This window comes from Pteronotus mesoamericanus, unplaced genomic scaffold (assembly GCF_021234165.1).
Source record: "Pteronotus mesoamericanus isolate MK-2021 breed Mesoamerican mustached bat unplaced genomic scaffold, CSHL_Meso_final scaffold_137, whole genome shotgun sequence".
Lineage (NCBI taxonomy): Eukaryota > Metazoa > Chordata > Mammalia > Chiroptera > Mormoopidae > Pteronotus > Pteronotus mesoamericanus.
The window spans coordinates 5,506,262-5,528,535 of record NW_026555306.1 but is presented as its reverse complement, the minus strand read 5'-3'; the positions used below and the strand labels follow the sequence as shown (position 1 = coordinate 5,528,535).

Sequence of the window (22,274 nt, the reverse complement as noted above, 5' to 3'; positions counted from 1 at the left end):
GAAGATATGACACATTAAGTTCCAATGCCCTCCATCCCCTGGGCACGAGGGAAGGGCCAGGAGGGTCACAGAGAAGCAGTGCATGCTGGCTCCGAGGCTGCAGAGACTGAGCGGAGGGCCCACTGCTGTTCTCCAGGATTGTTTTGTGGAGAATATAACCCCCTAGCACTGACTCCGTTATTGGGCATGTTTTGGTACTGTTAGGAAATGTGGTTGCTGCTCTGGCCAGGTAGTTCAGACAGGTAGTGTCATCCCCATACACCAAGGTTGTGGGTTCAATTCCCAGTCAGCACATACAAGAACCAACCAATGAATGCATAAATAAATGGAATAACAAATTGATATTTCTCTCACTTTCCTTTCCTCCCTAACATTAATAAATAAAATTTTGGAAAAAATGTAGTTGCCAACAGTAAAAAACCAAGAGACTTCACAGAAAGACCCCACACAGGGATGTGGATCCGGAAGTACTATATCCGTGTCCCAGTCCCGGGGTAATCTCAGATAACCGTGGCGCAACGATAGGAATAACAGTAAACCGAGCCGAGGAATTCACCGAACTAGACACTGCTCCGGCCTGGCTCACAAGGGAGGTGGCCGGAGGTAGCAGAGCTGGAGGTGGGGCCAGGTGGGGGGCGGGGACTGGCCCAGCAGCAGGAGGGAGAGCAGCAGCAGCAGCAGGAGGCCCAGGACAGGGGCCGGGGTCAGCGGGTGCTGAGTGGCCCTGGCGGGGTGGTAGGACAGTGTTTAGGGTGGGGCCCAGAGGAGCCTTGGCGGCCCGATCCAGCCACCACCTTCTCTCTGGTGATGCCTTGGGGCTCACCTGCGTCGCTGGGGGTGCAGGGGGCACAGGCAGAGCTGGCCCCAGACTGGCCTCCTGACAGGGACCAGCTTCTTCTCCACAGGCACCAGGGCTTGCTGCAGGCCCGGCTGGGCGGGGCTGCCGGAGAGAAAGGAGGGCGGGGCGGTCACACTGGACTTTATCCCCAAGTCCCCTCCTCGTCCCTGTGGGTCCTGCTACCTCTCAGGAGGGCCTCTTGGAATGTCTCCGTGGTGAGGGTCTCCCAGAGGGACAGAGAGATCAGCCTGGAAGGACAAAGGAGATGACAAACTTGAGACACTAGGTCCTGGACAGAAGGGACCCCATGGAAGGAGGTGGAACAGAGTGAATGGCTCAGTGCGCGAGCTTCCCCCAAACACACTGCCTGGGTTTGGGGTCCCAGCCCTGTCAGCGTCTGTCTGTGCGTCCTCTGGCACATCGCCCCGCCTCTCTGTGCTGCATTCTCCCACCTGGCGGGCAGGGACGCTGACGGCCCCCCCTCACAGGCCTGCAGCAGAGGCTGACTGAGCGAACGCTGGGAAGGAACAAAAAAGCGAGGGGGCGCAGAGCAGTGCCTGGCACACAGAGAGCGCGCAGCAGCTGTGCGAGCTACTCAGTTTGATGATTTCCACTTCCATGGGACTCCAGAAGTGTCCAATGGCAATAAAAATACCGGAATAAAGGAAGAATAACAGCACACGGGTCCCACGCACCCTCACCACCGCCCCGTCCTGCGTGCTGCTCTGTCAGGCCTGAGCCAGGCCCCTTGGCAGATCCTGAGGGCTGGGTGAAGGTCATGGCCGCTCTAGTACCAGGGAAGGGGGCGGGGCCCAGTCTTCGTGGAGGTGGTGGCAGGTCAGGCTGCTCACAGCGGCCACCTTGGACGGTGTGGGCCCTGGACAGAACCTGGCACTCATTTGGGCTCTCACATCCTCAGCCGGGACTGCAGGCTCCTGGCCTTGCTGCACTTCCTTCCCTCCCTTTCCTCGCCTGAGAATAGGCGCCGTCGCCTGCCTCATAGAGAAGCAAAGAAACCCCTCTGTGTGGTGCTGGGCAGGGGGGTGCTGTGCCCCGAGAAAGTTCTGAGGCCGCTGGGGAGGGCCTGGCCCCTTCCTGTGTGTGGGCGCTTGTGCGTGTGCATTTTCGCAATCCGGGGGTGTAGCTGCGTCTGTGAGCCGGTGGTGTGGCGGCTGAAGCCCGGTGTGCGCTTGTGGGGGGGTCCCCTGGGAACATTCCGGCCGCCCACTGGCCTGCGGGCCGCCCCCCGCAGCACCATCCGCTCTCATTAGCTACAGCGAGGGCCTTGTTATCTCTTGGCCAAACGATTTTTCTGTCTGCTCCGGGGAAGTGGGGGTGTGGGTGGGAGCTGGGGAGCCGTTGTGATGACATCAGTCCCCTCCAAGGGCCTGGAGCGGATGGGCACTGGGGAGGGCTGCGGGGACTGCCTACCGTGACCATGACCGGGGTCTCTGCTTCCTCCTCTTCCTCTCTTCTGGGAAACCTGGGCCAACAGCAAAGTCTCTGTGAGCGCCCTCTCTCGGCCTGGCTCCCTTGGCCCTTAAAGAGGAATGGGCTCCACGGGTGGGCCTGGGGCCTGTAGCCTCAGAAAGGGCGAGAGGCTCTCTCTTCACTGGCTTTCCCAGCTGCTGCTTTTCTAGTTGACGCGGCTAGGAGCTGAGGCTTCCGCGCTCACTCCCCAAGACGCCAGAGACTCAGCCCGGGCCCATGGAGACCCTGCCCGCTGCGTCCTGCCTGCTGGGTGGCACTGTTTTCAGTGAGTCTCAGTACCATGGGTCTCTCAGGACTCGGACTCCAGAATCCAGCTGCGTGAGTGCCACTCCCATCCTAAATCATTTCTCTGAAGGCCCCACCTCTGCCCCTCCGAGGGTCACAGCTGCCCGAGTCCCTGAAATGCCTCTTTAGGGACTCAGGCCTCACGTTGCCCGGCCGGATGCCCCTGACTGCCCAGATGTCTGCACTACCAGCCATCATCTTCTTTGGGGACAAGGGATTCAGCCCTCCAGTTTCAGACACACCCCCTCAGGATTTATCTGTTTCCTCAAATGGCAGCCCAAAAGGAACGCAGAGCCTCTCGAGGTTCACGCTCTCATCCCCAGCTTCCAGGGTCGCAGGATTTCACCGCCTCCCCCACTCCCTGCTTTCCAATGTGTGGGTCACCCTGCCCTTGCCCCTGGACACTCAGATGTCCAGCCCCCGCCCCAGCTGCTGCTCCGCCCCTTCTCCCTTCCATTTCTTGGTGACTGAGGGGAGGTCACAGCTCCGGAGCCCCCATCCCACCCGATGCCAGCTTTCCCAGACAAGTCCAATTAGAGCATGGCAGGCAGCCTCATTAGTTGCTACAGCCAGGAGTCTGAGAGCGAGGAGGGAGAGAGGGTGGCACCACAGGGAACCGGAGGCCCCAAGGCCAGGGCCCCAAGGAGGGTAGCGCAGACGTCCAGTGCTTTCTCTCTCCTCAAAGGCCTGCACACAAGCCTCATAGCGGTCGCAGGGCTAGCGGGAGCTCCGTGGCATTATGCTGAGTGCTCCCACCGCCTCTGTGACAAAGCGCTGAGCGGGGATTGGAACCCGAGGAGTCCGATTCCTGATTTGATCTCCCCATGGCCTGGGTGCTCTCCAGGGGTCCAGCCTGGGGCTCGGTCATCCCTGGAGGCCTTGGAGAGGTGTGTTCAGTGAGGGTGACCGACTGACTGAGCTGTCCCATCTGCTGGATGACTGTCTTCTTTTATCTAAGAGTCTCCTACTTGAATGCCACTCCTACAGGACCCCATTCAGGTGTCACCTCCCCTGGAAGCCCTCCCTCCATTGCAGGTGGCGTTAGGTGCTCAAGGTCCTCCTGGAATTATCTGGATCGGGGCTGATTCCCCCTAGGCCAGGCCAGGGCTGGGTCTCACTCATCCTGGTCCACAGACCCAGGCCTGCCTCAGCATGAATGAATGAATGAATGAATGAATGAATGAATGAATATGTAAGTGAGTTAGCAATGTGAGGCTCTGTCAGGGCCCTTCCAGTTCCTACATCCATCCCTCTGAGAATGAGGTGTCACCCAGGGCACAGGGATGGCTCTGGGAGGAACAGGCTTCTTACCACATCGATTGCTCCTTCCTTCCTTCATGAGGGTATGCTGGCCCTCCCTGGAAGTTTCTCTGTGGGGAAAAGAAAAAAAAAGGTAGGTCTTCCGGGCTGCTCCATCTCAGGAATTCACCATCTTCTTTAAAAACCTGCCTTCCTCTTGGGCCCTCTCCTCAGGGACAACTCTGTCATCCCCCAGCCCGCCCCCAGCAGAAGCCAGAAATTGAAGCATTTTTTGGACCCCACCAAGCCGAGCCCCTTTCTACTTCAGGACCCAGGAGTCCGGGTCCCCCTAACTTCTCACTTGGACCCAAAAGGGGCTCAGTGTTCCCCTTTCAGACACCATTCTCCTCCCAGGCTCCCAGTCTTGGGACAGCTCGACCATCTGCCTTCCCTCAGGACCAAGGTCCCACTCTGTTTTCTCCAGAGACATCTCATCTTATGGCTTCAGTCAGCTGGACACTGTTATCTAAATACATTCCTGAGCTCCATCTTTGCGTTGCCACTGCCCCTGAGCAGCACCGCCCACCCGCCACGTCCCTCACCTCATTACGTCGCAAAATAAGCTCAGCGTTTCCCCTCTTCCATCCCGTTTGCATCCCCTGGACACCAGCCCACCTGTCTGCAGCTCCCTTCCCCGCCCCAGTCCTTGTGCCCAGCCCTCTTTCTCCACCCCAAGGTCCTGGCCTGGCTCAGGCTTCATCCCCGCCCCTGGACCATTGCATCAACCTCCTGCCTGGCCTCCCACCTCAGTCCCCAGGTGGCTGGCCCCAGAGGGACCCTTCCACATCCAGAGCTGCGCCCCGCTCCCTGCTCAGAGCCCTCCTCCGGCTGATGGAGAAAAGCACAGCCTCTTAGCTTGATTGCCAGGGAAGTCTTTCACGGTCCAGCCCGCTCTCACCTCCCACTAGTCTCCCGGGCTGGCCTCTCCTCCCCAGGCAACCATGCAGTTCCACGCCGCCATGTGTCCTGCTCCCACCGCCTGGGAGGCCATGCTTTCCTCACCCTGCTTAACTTCTCTCCAAAACCAATGCAAGTGTCAGTTCCCCTGTGACAATCTCTCCCAACCTCCCACCTGATCCAGGCACCGCCTTCTCTGGGCTCCCCCAGGGCCCACCCCCACCTCTAGCACACCCATCACCCATCCTCTGGCATTAGGGCGGCCTGCTTGTGGGAACTCTCCACCAGGCCTTGAGTGCTAAGGGGCCTGGGACCTGCGCGCCTCCATGCTCGCCCTGTGGGCCCCAGTGCAGGTGGCGCCCTGCGGCAGGATCAGTCCTCTCCTGGGCGGGTGGCTGAGAGCTCAAGGCAGCAGCTCATTTCCTTTCAGAGATGCAGCTGCGCCTTCACAAGCTGTGTGACAGCGGACACAGGATCCTGCTCTGAGCCTCAGTTTCCCACGAGTGGAACGGTGAGGGATGAGGAAGCTTGCCTCGCAGAGAATACGGGAGAGGTAAATGAGAAAGCCAGAGCACTCGTGTCAAAGAAAAACACAGAAGCGTCTCAACCCAGGGAAAAACTGAGCAGAGAAGTGAGTGTCCTTTAAGAATGACAAACAGCTTGGAAGCAGTATTGTAGTTTACAGAGAGCTGTTAGCCATATTTTCTTTAAAAAGAATCTTCTGGCACTAATGAATTAAAATCTCACTTTCTAGTTGTGGACATTAGAGCTGAGTTTCCTCAGTTATTTCAAATACTATAATATTATTGTTCAGATAACCACAGAAGTCATAAAACAATGGCTATTGTTGAGTTCAAGAGTTCATAGTGGATTTGCTAAGGTAAATGCTTAGCATGTCTTTACAGTGTCAGGAAGAACAGTTCACTTCCCACTGTAGTACCATTCTACTTATTTTATTTTATTTTTACTTTTTAAGGATTTTTTGACTTCATTTAAAAATTTTTTTCAATTACATTTTACTTTCAATATTATTATTATTTTTAAAGATCCTATTTATTTATGTTTAGAAAGAGGGGAAAGGAGGGAGAAAGAAAGGGAGGGAAACATCGATTAGTTTCCTCTTATACGCGCCTGGTTTAACCAGGGAACCCACAACTCAGGCATGTGCCCTGAATTGAACCGGTGACCTTTCACTTTGCGGGATGACAGCCAACCAACTGAGCCACGCTGGTCAGGGCATTTTCAATATTACTTCGTATTGGTTTCAGGTGCACAGTATAGTGGTTAGACAATCATATATTTTACAAACTGTTTCCCCCAATATTTCCAGTACCCACCTGGCACTATATAACAATATGTAGTTATTGCAATATTATTGACTATATTCCCTATGCTGTACTTTACATCCCCACGACTGTTTTTTAACGTATGTAGTACTACTTTAAATGAGGTGGTTTCTGACAGTTGTTTCCTAAACAACAACCACCACCACAAAGAAATCTGTGTGTCTGCTTTCTTCCCTTTTGGCTTCCACACTAGCGGCCAGTCCCTAGAGGGCAGGGATGGTGTCCTGTCAGGCTTGGGCTCCATGTCCTTCAGGGGCCCCTCAGTCAACATCTGTCTAGGGAATGAGGAAAAGCGCAGGAAGAGTCCCAGGCCCTTCCCCAGCTCTGAACCCCAGCTCTGGACTCCACTGGTCTCAGGCCCCTCCCATGCTCACCTGTCCCTCGGCTTCCCCATCGCTCTCACAGAGGCCCTCCTCCCACTGCCACACTCCACACAGAGGGCTGGAGAGGTCAGTGGCCGCCTCTTCTTGTTTCTGGGAGAGAAGTTGTTTCTGAGGTCAAGGAGGGTCAGACTGCGGCAGAAGGCAGGTCGGGGAGGGGGATGGAGATGGGCTGAGGTGCGCAGACGGGAGGAGGAGGGGAGCTGGTATGAGGCTGGACGGGGGAGAGGGGGTGTGGGGGTAAGGGGTGGTGGCAGGAACCAGGAAGGGTGTGGTGCCAGGACGAGGAACTGGATGAGGGACGAGGGCGGGAGAGATGGCCCGGAGGGGAGACGGGGCAGGGTAAGAGTCAGAGCTGGGTCAGAGTAGCAGCTTGATGTGGGTTGGGGTGTTCCTGGGGTGCCAGGCGCACCTGCCAAATGGCCTGGATCTCCATGCCCAGTGATGGAGGCAGCAGCTTGGTCCAGTCCTCTTGTCTCGCCTGAGCCCCTTTGGGTGGCCTGGCCACACAGGCAGGAGGGAGAAGGCCTCTGTGCCTGCCCCCACCTGGAGGTCGGCCTGCCCTGGGGCTGCGACCCTGCCCATCTTGGGGCTGGAGGGTCGGAGGGGGGTCCCTGCGCTTAGGCTCTCCTCCTGCCTCCTCCACCCCCCTCATGTTCACTCACTCATCCTGCCCCTTATGGATCTGACTCAGTTGCTCCTCCAGGTGTGAGATTTCTAGCCTCAGTTCCTGCGAAGGAGAGAGAGAGGGACACCTGGCTTTCCATTCTCCCCCCCCCCCCCACCAGGCTCTTCTTCCAAGGTCAATTCCATCCCCCTGGCTTCTTTCAGCTCTACAAGATATGGTACATATTCCCAAGGCACATGGGGAAGAAACGTAGGAGGCCAGAGAGAGACAGAGCAGCAGGAACCCAGAAGGTAACCTACCAACCAGGAAAATTAAGCAAAGGAAGGCAGGTGTGGAGACACATGGAACAACAAAACATGGATGGACACATTCACAGGGAGACAAGGGACACACGAGGTATAAGAGACTCCTAAAGACCTGGGAGACATGCTAGATCCAGAGAGGAGCCAAAACAAGAGCCTAAATAAGCCAGGCAGATATACGTAGAGTAAAGGAGGGGAGATGCGGTGAGAAGACACCCACAGAGGATGGAAACGGAGATAGACAGAATGAGAGAGAAAGGGAAGACAGAGAAAAAGTGCAAAGGCAGAGAGAGAGATGGAAAGAGGGACACAGTCAAACAGTGGAGATGGAAGTGAGATGAGGAGACTCGAGACAAGACTGACCGAGGCAGAAAGAGGCAGTGAATCTTGAAGGTGGCAAAAGAGAAGTGAGGAGACTGAGGCCAGGCGGGGGCCACCGAGGGTGGGTTAGGAGGCCTGGGTTACCTGGGTTGTTGTTCTGTACTCTTCCAAGGTCTTGGCCAGACTCTCTGCGTGGCAAGTGCGCTGGGAAAGCCCAAAGCCCCTGAGACTGGGTCCAGCCCCACAAAGACACTGAGGCTAGGAGTGCGGGTGTGGGGGTGTGCAGGGTAAGCCTGGGGGCAGGGCTGGGGCCTGAGGGACAGCACTGGCTTTCCAGATCCTGCAGGGTCATGCTTGTGACCTCAGGGGGATCCTCTGAGCTCTCCAGGCTGCTTGTTTATCCAAGGATCAGAGCCAGGCAGGACTTCCCTTTCCAGACTCGGGGCAGGAGATGGGAAGGTGCACATGGAAGCGAATGTCACCCCCACCCCAGGCCCCTCACCTCAGATAGGTCGGCGTCTCGTTGGCAAATGAGGTGTTCACACTCATACAGCTGCCGCTGCCGAGGAAGGAGCCTGTCCATCTGTCCTGCCTCCGGGGACCCTCCCCTGGCCTGCCCACTCCCCAACCCTTCTCCTTAGCCTCCCGCCAGGTCTCTGGACAGCAACTACACGGACAGGGATTTCAGCCACGCTGCCTGGCAGCCCTGGGAGCCTGGAGGCTGGAGGGAAGCTCCGGCTCTCACCAGGCCTCAGTGGCTGCAACTGGAGAAGGTAAAAATGGCCCGGGGGTGGGGTGGGGTGGGGGGAAAGTTGTCAAGGCGTTAGGGACGGGTGGCACCTTTAAAGCATCCTTCTCCAAGGCCAGCTCCTCAGTCCTCCTCTTCACTCCATCGCGCTCAGCCAGCAGCCGCCCATTCTGGAAGAAGGAATGGCCAGTCATGTTCACTTCAGCAAACGGTGATGCTACTGCTCATAGCCGATGTTTGCTGACACTTGATGCGCAACAGGCCTCGTGCTAAGCACTTTACAGGTTTTTACTGTGTAGTCCCTCTGAACACCCTATGGAATTTCAGCTTTGATTTCTCTGTGTCAGTCAGTCTGTCTCTCACCTGTAAAAGTGGAGATAAGATAGAACCTACTTCATGCGTTTGCTGTGAGGATTAAATGAGCCAATTGCTAACACTTACTGAGCATCTTGCATGTGTTACCTCATTTCTTATCTCCTATTGAATTATTTTTAATCCCCTATTTTAAAGATAAAAGCAATCCACTGAGTCCTGGCTGGTGTGGCTCAGCAGACTGAGTGCTGGCCTGTGAACCAAAAGGTTGGTGGTTCGATTCCCTGTCAGGACACATGCGAGGGTTGCGGGGCCAGGTCCCCATTCAAGAGGCAACCAATCAATGCTTCTCTCTCTCTCTTTCTTCCTCCCTTCTCCTCTATCTGAAAATAAATAAATAAGATATTTAACAAAAATAAATAAATAAAAGCAACTCATACAGAAAGGTTGAGTGACTTGGCCCAAGTCTAAAAGGTGGTAATTAGTGCAAATATGTGTTAATAGCACAAAGCATTAGAATAGTGCCTGACATATACCAAATGTTTGGTAAATGTTATATTAAAATATTTTTGTGGAATCTAAATAACAATATAAATGAACAAACACAACAGAAATAGACTCATAGATAAAGAGAACAGACTGATGGTTGCCAGAGGGGAGGGGGTTGAAAAAGGTCAAGGGATTGAGAAGTGCAGATTGGCAGTTACAAAATAGTCACAGGGATGTAAAGTACAGCATAGGAAATATAGTCAATAATACTGTAATAATTATGTATGAGGACAGGAGGATACTGGAAATATCAGGGAGAAGACTTTTTTAAGTATATGAATGGTTGTATACCTGAAACTAATATGAAACAGTATTAAATATAAACTCTAATTGAAAAAATGTAAATATTTAAAAAACTTTGGATTATGAATTTTTTCACACACACAAAAGTAAAAATAACAGTATAATAAATCCCTGATACTCATCAGCTGCCTTTAATAATTATATACAGTTTCCCAGTTTGTTTCTTCTCTAGCCTCCAGAGTTTTTGTTTTGTTTGGGGTTTCACTAGACTATTTTAAAGCAAATACCAGGCATCGTATTATTTTACATGTAACTACTCCAGCATTTTAATCTCCTACTTAAGGACCTTTCCTTTAGCAAAACTACAATACCTACCATTGTCATCCTTAACAAAATTAACAATTCCTTAGTGTCATCTCAAGCCCAATGTGTGTTCTTTTGTTTTGTCTCACAACTGCTTCACATTTTCTTTGAATGAGGATCCATGGGCTTTGGTTGAAATGTCTCAATTCTTTTTATCTGAGAGTGATCCCCCACCTTCCAACTGTGGCACTTTTTGGGGCCTTTCTTTTGTTGAAGAAACCAGATTGTCTTGTAGAATTGGTGCATTTGGATTTGGTTTATAGTGTTCTCCTTCCTCATGGTGATGTTGACCATGTCCCTGAATCTTTATTACCTCCTGTAAACTGGTGGGTAGATCCAGGGCTGTTTCCCGACTTTTTCAACTTTTTGGCAGGCAGATTTCATGGGTTGCTACTATATGAGGTCTGTCCAGAAGGTATCCAGCCATGTAATAAGAAAAATTCAGACATTTATTGAAGAAGATACAATATTGTCCATAGGACGATGCCTCAGTCCCCTTCAAAGTAGGCACTTTGGGACCTCATACATTCTCCCAATTGCCATCAGCTGTCCTGTCATATTTCCCTGAATCTCACTGATGGTCTGAAATCTCTTCCTTTTTAAAGGTGATTTAGCTCTGGGAAATGCCAGAAGTTGCAAGGGCCAAATCTGAGCTGTAGGGAACTGAGTCACCTGGTTGATTTGATGTTTCACCAAAAAACTGCATGAGAGGTGATGCATGAGGGGGTGTATTGTCGTGACAAAGCTGCCAATTACCAGTGCCCATAGATGTGGCTTTCTGGGTCATCCGAATAGTTTCCGTGGAGGAAAGTTCAAGCTTAACACAAAATGTGATGCAGGTTTGTTCCTCTACTCACTCATTTTGAATGTGACGGCCACACAGTACAAATGCTCACTCAATGGCATCTACTGCCCCCAATGACTACTAGTAGAGTGAAGTCATCATTGTTCGTGCATGTGCATTCCAGTCCACTCTCCTTGGCTACCAGGTTGCATCGATGTTGTACACACTGTTTTATATTAACAATGGCTGGACTTTTTCTGGACAAACCTCGTACATGTCATATCATGTCATTCAGGAAGAATGTAATATCTGGCTGCCCTAACAATGTTTTTACTGTCATCATCCCCTATTTTATAGAGGAAATTGAGGATCAGAGAGTTTAAGAAACTTGGCCAAGGCCATGTGGTAAGTGGACTCAAACTCAAATCTAATCCCAAATCCTGTGCTTCTAATCCCCAGACTCTCCTATGAGCCAGACAAAGCCTTAGGTGAGAATGGGGAACCAGCTTCATCCCTTGCCCCAAGTCCATCAGTGGAGGTGGAGACCAATGCAGAAACTGATGATGTGTGCGGTGGACTCTGATGAGGACTATGGCCTGGGCCCTCTGAGAGCCCTGATGAGGAGCTTCCTGAGGAGCTGGGGCCAGGGCTGAATCCTCAATATGGAGGATTATTGGGAAAAACAAAGGGGTCGGGGGGGCTGGGAGAGGGCAGTGGGCAGGGCCAGCTACAAAATAGGACTGAGAATAAAATGGCCCAAATTCCAATTTAGAGTTGCTGAGTACCAAAAATCTAGCAAGTTGAACAGTGTTTTGATGTGAGGCAGTCATGAGGAAAAGCATTTCTGGGCATGGAGGCTGTTGACTTCCTTTGCCACATCCTGGCGCCCCTGGGGATACCAAGGCCAGCTCCTCCTTTTCTCTAGCCCTCGGGCTGCAAGTCGTCCATCAGCTGAGCTCCCTCCCTCAGTCTCAGCAGGCCTGGACAGTCAGGTGAAGGGCGGAGGAAGGACGGGCCAGGAATGCTGTGTCAACATCTGTCCACCTGGTCGGGATTTGCAGGCTAGATCCTGGGCCACTCAGCAGGGAACCTGGTTACTCAGCCGCTTCTGTCCCCTTCTGCAGTAACCTGAGCCCTGCTCCGTAGGTTCTCCGTAGGAAAGCTGAGTGTCTGAGTGTCCCTTACTCCAGCATTATTGTACTGTAACTTGAGAACTCGATCTATAGATGTTCTGTAGGCAGCTGCCAGTGAGGGGAAAGACAGAGGGGAGGGATCCAAGAATAGCTCCAGTTATTGAGCGCCTAGGATGTCCCAGGCTCAGCTCAAGGCACTTGACCTGGCAGCAGGCCTTCTGGGTTGGGAAGAGGCAGAGACCGCTGGCTGCCATTCACCCTTATTCCTTCTTCTGCTTTCATTGGGGGGTCCTTTCTCCACATGGGCAGGTGGGTCCCAGGCCCAGCCCTGCAGGGTGAATCCAGATGGAAATCTCAGCAGATTCAGGAGACCAGGCAGGTTAGCTAACCCGGCAGCTGTTCCCCCCTCCAGAGGCTCAGGATATTCTCCCAGCCTCTTGGCAGCTGGCAGCGGGGGGCGAGGGGAGGTTTTCATGTGATCCAGTTCCACCAGTGAGATGTAAGAGAGATCTGATGAAAAGTGAGAGCCATGACAGGAGCATTTGCTGGGCCCTCTGGCCCCTTTGTCCTGTTTTGAATGAGGACATGAAGTCAGGAGTTGTTGCAGCCACCTGTGATCATGAGGCTACAGACAGACAAACAAGCTGAAGAGCTTCCAAACCAACCCAGAGATCTTCAAAACCTCTTGTTAATCAGCATTCCAGACCCATTGGGGCTGTGTTGCCCATTCCACAGAGTGCTTTGGCTATAGCCATCTGCGACTTTGGCCAAAGAGATATAAGAGGGGGTTCTGCCGGAGCTTTAGGGAAAATTTCTCCTTGTTTTTAAAAAGAGAAGTTCTGGAAGAAAGAGTCACATTATATCTGTACCCCATATCTCACACTGTGGCGGCCATTCTGCAGTGAGATTCCCATAGCCCCAAGAGAGGGAATTTTCATGGAAGATCCAGAAAACAACAGTAGAAAATGTTTTGATTTAAATGTAAAAGCCACTTGCAAACATAGGACAAAGATCTGCGGGGTCAGGCACAGTCAGTATCCTTGCCTGAACTGGGCAGAGAGCCTTAGGGCAGGGGGCGGGGCGGGGGGGGGAGGGTTGTAGGAGAGTTGAAGAAGAAAGCAACAGAGAAAACAGGCCCTGAGCCATCCCAAGTCCAGAGTTAGCTGTGAGGGGGCAAGAATGGATGCACTTGAATCGCAGAACCCCTGGGGCATCTGAGAATCTGAGAGACGTGTTTTCCAGCTTGGTCACAGAACCAGCAAGACATGCGAGTAATAGAATTGAAATAGCCCTGTGAGTGGTTAAGACACAGAGGGCTCAGTGAGGCCCCTGTGGCCGCAGAGTCACAGGAAAGCAGCTAAGTCTTCTCTGTGCCCCTAGAAGGGTATAGAAGGGGCTGAGCGAGAGCCCCAGCGGCCTTTACCGGGGCCACAGCAGCAGATGCAGTGAGGACTGTATTGTCTAGAGACCTGAAGGCAATGTCAGCCTCCCAGTGGATGGCAGCGCGCAGTGGTGACTAAGGCCCAGCACCAGATGGGACTATGAACATCAATCCTGTGGCCGGCAGAGAGAACAGATGTGAGCAAGGACCGCCGCCTCCTGGAGCACGAAGGTGCTGTCTGAGTCTCCAGCAACTTAGATGCCATCTTGTGGGGGGACGGTGACAAATGTCATCATCAAATGATGAGTTTCAATTTCCACCTAAAAGGACCAGGTGGTCCCAGAATGAGCTCAGATGACAATTTCTGCTGCATTTAGAATGTGGCTTGACTCAGATATGAGATTGAACTGGGCCTGTTCATGTTATGTGCTGGGCCCTGGGCTAAAAGCAGTCATTTAATTCCCATAATAACCCTGTTGAACAGACACCCTCCTCCCCCATTCTCAGAAAAGGAGGCTGGGGCTCGGGAAGGGCCACATGCCTAAAGGTTGTCTGTTGTGTAAGTGGCAGAGATGGGATTTGAACTCAGAGCTGACTTCAAGGCCTGTGTTCTTTCCACCATAAAAAAAAAATACTAATACATGAACAACACTAACTTAGTGAGCACTTCCCACATGTCTAGCTTTGTGCCTTTATAAGCATCCCTTGTTTAAACCTCACATACCCCAATGAAGGAGATTCTATTAATTTGCGCATTTTCACAGGTAAGGACAGAGGCACAGAAAGGGGACCCATGCTTCTGTCAGCGGCGTCGGTGTGAACCCAGGCAGCCTGCCCCTGTCCTACACTCTGACCAACCGTGGCAGCTCTCACATGCAGTGATGTGACCTTAACAGGAGTTCACATGTTATTTGGATCCTGGGGTCTCCCTCACCAGACTGAAGGGTATTTGGTCCGCAGGTTTCTGGGGGTGTCTGAGTCATGGCAGGGAGGACTGGGGAAGAGGTGGGGGTGGGCACTAGGCTTTGCTCACCTCCTCCTGCAGAGTCTCCAGCTCAGCCACTAGATGCTGCTGCTCCTTTTCCTAGTGACCCCGGAGAAAGGACAAAGGTTTCTTTGGAGGCTTCCTTGTCCCCATATTGTCCTTCCCACCACCCGTTCCCACCAATTTGGGCCTGAGTCACTGAGGAGCCGGGCTGGGGCAAGGGGTCTGGGGAATCCTGATGGCCCTGGCTGTCCCCTTTGTCATTAGAGAGATGGCAAGTAGATCTGGCCTCAAAGTCTAAGGCAAGCAGGACCTGGGGTGACAGAGGAAGCCCAGGGGACCTCGGCCTCTTCCCATTCCATAGTCAGGCTCTTGATCAAACTCCAAGAAAGTGGGAAGGAGGAGGACACCCTCGTGCCCCTTGCTCAGGACCTACGGTATGCCGGGCGTGGGCCAGGAGACTGCGGTTCTGTTCCTCCAGGCTCTTGGCCAGACTCTTCAGGTCCTCCAGTTCCTCATCCACGACCTTGGCGAACTGCAGAGCCTGCTGGGTACTGAGTGGAGCAAGGACATGTGGTGATGTGGGAGAGGAAGACAGAGACCATAGAGGGAGGTCTGCTCAGAGAGACAGAAGCAACAGAGAAAAATCCCAGAGACCTAGAGGTACAGGGGGATGGAGACACAGAGAGAGGGGGACAGAGACTCAGAGAAGAGAGGGGGGAAAGGACGGAGTATGAGGGACAGAGACCAAGCTTCTGCCTAAAAGACTAGGGGGTGGGACGGAGTCCTCGAGAGTGGGAGACTACAATAGGGGAGCAGGACAGACATGAGGAAGACAGAGCACAGGAAAAGAAATAGGCCGCTGAGATGGAGAGTCAGAGAGGGAAGAATATGGAAAAATCTGAACCCTAGAGGCTGAGAGATAAGAACCAGGGGGACACAAAAAGAGAAAAAGAGAAGAAAGGGACAGGTGTGGAGTCATAGACAAGGAGCAGGAAATGCAGGGAGAGTGAGGCTGGGGCTGTGGTCAGGGGGGACACAGGACAGTGGACATGGGTTCTGGCCCACCTGCGGAGCTGCTTGCGCAGGGCCAAGATCTCCTCCCCGAGGCGTGCAGACCCCTCCTCAGCCGTCTCCACGCTGCGCTGCAGTTTGGCATTCTCCCCGGCCAACCTGCGGTTATTGAGCTCCAGGTCCTCCAGGGTGCTCAGCAGGTCGGCTGTGCCGGGCCTGGGGGGCAGGAAGGGCCCGGGTCACCACCCACAGCCCCAGACTTTTTTCCCAGGTGACAGTAAGTGGTGAGGGTGAGGGGACATGTGCTCTTCTGGAGAAAGAGGAACAGGTGGGAGATGGCGCCGCTCTCCCTGAGCTGTTAGTACAGCCTCTGTCCCGCATCCACTCCCCAAGGACCCCAAGCCCTAGCCAGGCCCTGGGTAGGCTGGAGGGCCCAGGCCCCGTGGGGCGGGGATGGGGCAGCAAAGAGGGGCCTGAGGATAGGTACGGCTCAGGTCTGGGGTCTTCGCCGCCGAAGCTCTCCAGGTTGTCTGGCTCCTCGGTGTCTAGGCATCCTGGAGGGAGACAGACAACAGGAGGTGAGCTCCTCAGTGACTTTGAATGTTGGGTGACCCGGTCTCTGGGCTTGGTCCCCCTCTGGCTTCCACCTGCACATTTCTTCTGGCTGACCAGCTGCTCCCAAGCCATCATTACACCAAACATCGGAAAAGCCTCTAGTCTCCCAGTACCGGAGCTCAGGCTGGATCTCTCAGATAGCCCTGTCTTTCCATGCCCAACACTGGGCAGCACCTCCATTGCCCCCAAATTTGTTCCTCCTCCCAGCCTTTATGCAACTTACCACCTGGGTCCCCTGCTTCTCCTGTCTACCATCTCCTGGGGCCTAGGCCCAGTCCCCCTCCTCTCTGACTCTCTGCTCTACCCCCTTCTCTATCCCCCTGGACCCTTACCACGGCCTGCCCCCCCGCCTCCTGGCCTTCCCGCATCCAGAGCTGAGCCCCACCCCTCCCCTGCTCACAGTCGTCCCTTGGCCCCCAAGCCCAACGGGAGGAGGTTCAAGGAACGAAAAGTAAGCTCTACTCTATTTTCTTTTGTTTTTGTGAGGCTGAAGAAACATAACATAAACAGTTGTTTTTGGAGCACCTCCTGTGTATGAGGTCTAGGGCAGTGGTGAGTAAATCAACTAACCAAGCAGCAGGGCAGGTAACTAATCAGATTATCATGTTTCTGCTGGAAAGGAATGCAGGTCTGTGAGTGTGTGTGAGTGTGTGTGCCCGTGTGTGTGGAGAGCAAGGGACCTTAGCCTGGAGCATCTGGGGTAGAAAGACAATGAGAGGTGGGCGGGGCCTTGTAGGGCTCTATAACAGGGCCAGTGTTCAGAGGTGGTTTGGGAAAGAACCCCAGAGGAATAAAACCCCCAAAGCTCAGGGAAGGTGGGGAGTCTGTCATGAAGGTGACTAGAAAGCCAAACTCACAACTCCAGGCTAGAGCAAAGGTCCCACTCTATCCCTGCTGTCACCAAGTGGGAAGTCCCCCCACTGTCTGACCCTGGGCCAGTCTGCTTCATTCTATATATAGCAATCTCACCAGATGGCAGTCGCTGGGAGGTCGGGGCCCCCTTGAAGGTGGTCTCCTCTTCCAGCTCTAATCTTCTACATCAAAGGGGGGAGGCTTAGAGCTCCCTGCAGCCACCCTGGAACCCAGCAGGGGGATTCTAGGGGGCTGGAGGAGGGGCCAGGTTAGGTGAGAGTGAGCACAATGGGGAGGAAGGTGAGGCCAGATGGCAAGCGCCCTGGGCCAGATGGAAAAGCAGGAGGGCGAGGACTGGGGCTGGAGAGGGGATGGTGAGGGGTATCTGTCAGCCCCCCATCACCTCCCCCTTTTCCTCTTTCCAGCCCCTTTTATTTCTGCCTCCCAGACCCCTTTTTACCTCCCCATCCCAGGCACTTCGTCCTTAGACCCTCTGTTGCTTCCCCATCCCCTCCCTTTACTTTTTCTCTCCTCAGCCTCCTTTCAACCACAGGACGTCCCTGTGCCCAACGGGTGCTGGCTGCAGTAAGCAGGTGTGAGGTTAGATCTTCAGAAGGACTTCCCAGGGGGAGGGTGGAGGTACAGGGACCCACCCATCCAGCTGACAGGCAGCAATCCAGTCCCGCATGACGACTAGGAAGGTATCCAAGTCCACGGTGGCCTCAGGGCCCTTCCCATTGGGATCCAGGCTGCAGGCCAGTGTTTGGAGGCGTGCATCCTGGGGGCCCTGTCCTGTCACAGCCTCCAGGTAGGCTAGTACGTGGGTCACAGCCACAAAGCCTGGGGACAGAGCATGCCATAAGGGAATCTGAGGCTAGGAGGGAGGGTGGGAGTTGGGAGCATCAGGATGTCACTGGCTAGGCTGGGGGCATCTGGCACCACAGCCCGGCTGAGACAAGTTGGGTAAGTCCTTTCCCCCTCCTCTGAGTCCACTTTTCCGCCTGGACTTTTCCACAACTCATCCTCACCTCAGACGGTGGGCCAAAGAGGACCAACTGTCCCCCCCCTGCCAAGGGAACAGTGTCTGCCCTCCCGCCACCTCCCAGGCATCAAAGCCCCACCTTCTTCCCTTCATGTTCCCCAAATCTTCTTCCCCTCACTGTCCTTGCCTGAAAGGCCTTCATCCCCTTGTGCAGCTCTTCCTGGAGCTTCCCACCATCACCCATGTCCTACAGGACCTCCAGGAAGGGCCCTAGCACATCCTTCTCTCTATGGCTCCCCAGTTCCCATGCCCTCCATCCCTGCCCCTCCCACCTGTCCTCTGGGGGTCACAAGCTTCGAACGTGGAGTTGAGTATTTGCTCCTCTAAGCTGAGCGGTGTCCCCAAAAGCCCCTCATCCGGCTGGTCCCAGAGGTACACTGAGGAGACAAGAGGGCCAGTCCCCGTGAAGAGAGGAGAGGAGAGGAGAGGAGAGGAGCGACATAGGCTTCTGCAAAGGGGAGGGAACTCGCTCAGAACTGCCTGGCGTTGTGGCTGGTGGGGAACAGGAAGAAGCTTCAGGTGGGGGCAGCAACATGAGGCTCTTTGAGTCACCTCCCTGCCACAATCCTGGGGTTATGGGCCCCATCTTTCAGGCCAGGAAGCTCCCGCTGCTGTCTGATGCTTTGTGTCCAATCCACTCAGGAGCCCAGATAACCAATGAACAATCACTCTTTCCTCCTCTCTTCCCCTGCCTCCCAGGCTCAGCTCTGAGGGGACTAGAGGTAGGGGAGGGCAAAGAGGAGGGGATTCTGGGAGGAGCAGAGGGTGAAGGAGGCCCAGGAGCCAGGAACAATCCAATAACGCTCTGGCAGCCCGGATCGATTCTGCCTGCTGCATCTCCGGTCTTGTAGCCTGCTTGGTGAGCCGGGTCTCTCTCCTCTCGCCATCCCCAGTCGAAGCTTGCGTCACGGGAGTCCAAGGCCAGGAGCTCAGAGCCCCGCTGCACTACTGTGGGCAAGTTGCTTCCCTGTTTGGAGCCTCAGTTTCTCCACCAGTTAAGTGGAAGTAGGGTAGAGTGATCCCCTCTCCAGGGCTGGGAGGGTTAGATCTGTGTGTATGTGGAGAGCACACAGACACACACATTGTACACGTCCTAAGGTCTGCTAATCCGCTGCTATCGCCTCAGTGCCTGTATACAGTAGGCACTCAATAAATGCTCTAAGATATGGGAGGAGATCCTCTACCCCAGGAGCCCCTGGGGTAGCCCAGCGTCTTCCCCAGGACTGGCAGTGACCTTCAAGACTCCGTGGACAGCTGGGTATATCAGCGGGCTGAGCACAGGCTTTGGGGTCTGGCAGACCCAAGGGGCAACCTACGCAAGGGACTCAGCCTTTCTGAGTCTCAGTTTCTTCCTCTGGAAAATGGGGGTGGTGTTTTCTCCCTCTTAGAAATACAATGAGTTAAAATCTGGGAGGGCCTGGCATGTGGTAGAAACTCAGTAATAGAACTGACCGCGTACTCAGCCTCCTCTGAGGGTTTTGCATGGACCATGCTGGCTGATAGCATTAGCACCACTTTACAGGTAAGAAGACTTAGGCTCAGAAGTTAGGGACTGGCCCAAGGCCACCTGTTCAACATATGAGTGCCCTTTCTCATCCCTCTAACTCTTCAGGGGTTCCTTGTGGTAAGTTCAACTTTAACCCCTTTGGGTTTGAACCCATGCTCCTGGGGAAGGGGAGCAGGAAGCCACAATCAGGGGAGACACCAGGGCTCATCCCCAGGGCTTTCCCTGTACTCTGTACTCTTGTTTCTTCCTCTCATGGTGCTCCCCAGGTTATGGAGGAGGACCCTGAGGCCCAGTGAAGTCACTTTTCCTGGGCCATTGAGCCAGGGAGAGCAAGATAGGATCAACCCAGGACTGCAGGGTTACAGATCACATGGGTCCCGGGATCCACAATTGTCTAGTCTGTTCCCAGGGCACTGCAGGAAGATGTCACTGGGCTTCTCTCCTGTTCTTTTTCCTTCATTTCCTTCCTCAGAGTCTCTATTTCCCTCTGAGTCTCTGTGCCTGCCCTCTCTAGTGTTCTCTCTGGCTCTTTCTCTCCATTTCCCTCCCCATTTCTCTCCACTGTGTCCTGCTTCTCTGTCTGCATGTTCCTTGCCTTGATATTCTTCTCTGTGTCTCTGTGCCTCTCTTCTCATATCTCTGTGGCTCTCTGTGCTCCGAGCTTTCTCTCTCCTTACTCTCCTGTCTTTCCACCCCAGCCTTCCTCTCTCTCCTTCTCTCCTGGGTGTGTCCCTCCTCCCTTTCCTTCAAGAGCCTCTCAAAGCTGGCTCAGCCCTCACCCATGGGTTCCTCGGTGGCCGCACGCCCTCTGCTGGTGTCTGCGAAGTTTAGATGTCGGTCACTCGGTCAGTAGGCCCTTGGATGCCAGCACCTAGGTGTCTGCCTCCTACCTTCCTACCTGGAAGGCCTCCTGAGGCCACAGTCCAAGCAAGGGGTCCCGAGAAAAGACACAGGCTCTGCTGCTGCTGGGTGCTGGCGGCCTCTGAGAAAGGGACCCTGCCTTTCCCTGAGTGTGGAAGCCACCTTCCCCATCACATGGGGCTCCCACTTTGCAGATGAGTTTCAGGGAGGGCAACTAGTCTTCCTCCCGAAGCGGGCTTTCACACGCATTTGGTTTGCATTCAGCCAATTCAAGACAGTAACCAAGTTCCTACTATGTGTCAGGCATTGTTCTAGGGTAGTGCCTCACCACATGTGGTTTGTAAGCACTTGAACTGTGGCCAGTGTGAACTGAGATGCCCTATTAGTATAGAGCACACACCAAACCTTGAAGACAGTACGAAAAAAAAAGAGATATCTTCAATCCATTTTTCTATTGATTATACGATACTATTGTGGATGTATGAGGTTAAATAACATCTATTATTGTCATTCACTTGGCCTGTTTCTTCTTAAAATTTATTCTAAATGTGGCTACTCACAATTTTAAAATTGCATATATGGCTCGCTTGTTGGACAATGGTGCTCTAGGAACTGGAAATACCAGAGTGAATACAACAGATCCTGCCTGGTGGAGCTCATGCTCTCGTGGGGGAGACGGAGAGCAGTCAGACAAGCCGATGTCAGTGCTATGGAAAGAGGCAACGCAGGAGGGAGGAGAGTGACAGGGCAGCTGCTTTACAGAAAGTAGACCTGCATGAAGCGAGGGGTGAGCCTGCAACCACTGGGAAAGGTGCTCTGAGCAGGGGGCACAGTGCATGCAAAGGCTTCCACTCTGGCCTCCCAGAGCGAAGGGGATAAGAGGTCCAGGCAGGTGGGCACATGGCCGGCTCCCTCCTTCCCACCCTGTACCAAGGCAGAGCCTTCAAGACACCTTTTCCAAGTCCATAATCACAGCTTGGTTCCCGTTCACCTTCTGCTCCCTCCTTATCCTCCCACGGGGTAAACAGGGGCCCAGCCACCTACTTTCTGTAGTGGGGCCACCCGCCCGGCTCTCTGGTAGGTCCATGGGCCACGTTCGTTGCTCCACAGCTGCCGGCGAAGCTAATAGCCACCCTCCATCACTGGGAGGGACTGAAAAGGGACCGGCTACTCTGAAAGCTCCTGGAAGGACAAGCAGAGGAATGGCCTCTTCAGACCAGCCACCTGAGGGTGGGGACCTGCCCTGCCTCATCTGTGCCCCAGGCAGTTCTGGGTTTTCAGAACCTGTTTGCCCACCCCTGCCTCCATCACAGCAGTTCCTGCTCAGACCTGTTTTATGGATTGGAGGTGTGGGCTGGGAAAAGGGGGACCTGAGGAATGGGAGGCAGAGATCAAAGCGGGGACTAGTGGGTGAGGTCACTGTCTTTTCATCATTGCCTCTGTTCCCAGAGCTTAAGTCCCCATCCCTGCCCTTCCTGCCCTATGACTGACTGACTCTACTGTGTCTCTCTCCTTCCCTATGGCCCAGGTTCTGACCTCGTCCTCTCCCCGTGGGCCCTCATTGCGGCCTCTTCCCTGGCCTCCCAGCCTCCAGCCTCCCACTCCAGTCCATCCTCACAGGGCTCCATAGGTAGACTGCCCTTCCTCTGTGCAACATTCTTCCATGGCTCCCCAGTACCCTATGGACCCAGCATAGACTCTGGTCTTGGCATCAAAGGCCCTGCATGGCCTGGCTCCGCCCATTTCCCTACCCCAAATCACACGTGCTGCTCCAGCTATTCTGAGTGCTATTCCCCAAACTGGGCTTGCTGTTCCCACCTCTGGGTTTTGCCTGGGCACCCTCCTTGCCAACCCTTCCCATCTCGGCTCACATGTCCCCTGCTCCGGGAAACATTTCTAAAGAAGGCGCTGTCTCTGGGTTCTGGACCAACCTGGCTACTGACATCCTTGCCATATCAGCCTGTATGTGGAACTCTTGGCGCCCCACTCGAGTTTGACCCCATCTCTCCCCTGCTCCCCGCCCTCCCATGACTCCCTAGTACCCTCAGGACTAAGTCCTAGCCCCTCTGGCTGGTGTGGCAGAGTGGTCCCTGCAACT

The 22,274-nt window shown here is 54.1% G+C and overlaps 1 protein-coding gene across 1 annotated transcript; it reads right to left on the bottom strand.

Moving 5' to 3' along the window:
• Positions 1–582: 582 nt before the first annotated feature.
• KASH5 (KASH domain containing 5) lies at positions 583–21,263 on the bottom strand. The gene is made up of 19 exons (XM_054588531.1): positions 21,221–21,263; positions 18,081–18,185; positions 17,420–17,606; positions 16,884–16,948; positions 15,787–15,853; positions 15,354–15,515; positions 14,722–14,839; positions 14,334–14,384; positions 8,628–8,705; positions 8,290–8,346; positions 7,932–7,991; positions 7,202–7,266; positions 6,949–7,036; positions 6,531–6,629; positions 3,926–3,984; positions 2,276–2,321; positions 1,022–1,086; positions 824–940; positions 583–724 (listed from the first exon to the last, which is right to left on the bottom strand). The coding sequence occupies exons 1-19, from the start codon at positions 21,261–21,263 to the stop codon at positions 583–585; spliced, it is 1,674 nt and encodes a 557-aa protein (XP_054444506.1).
• Positions 21,264–22,274: the final 1,011 nt, after the last annotated feature.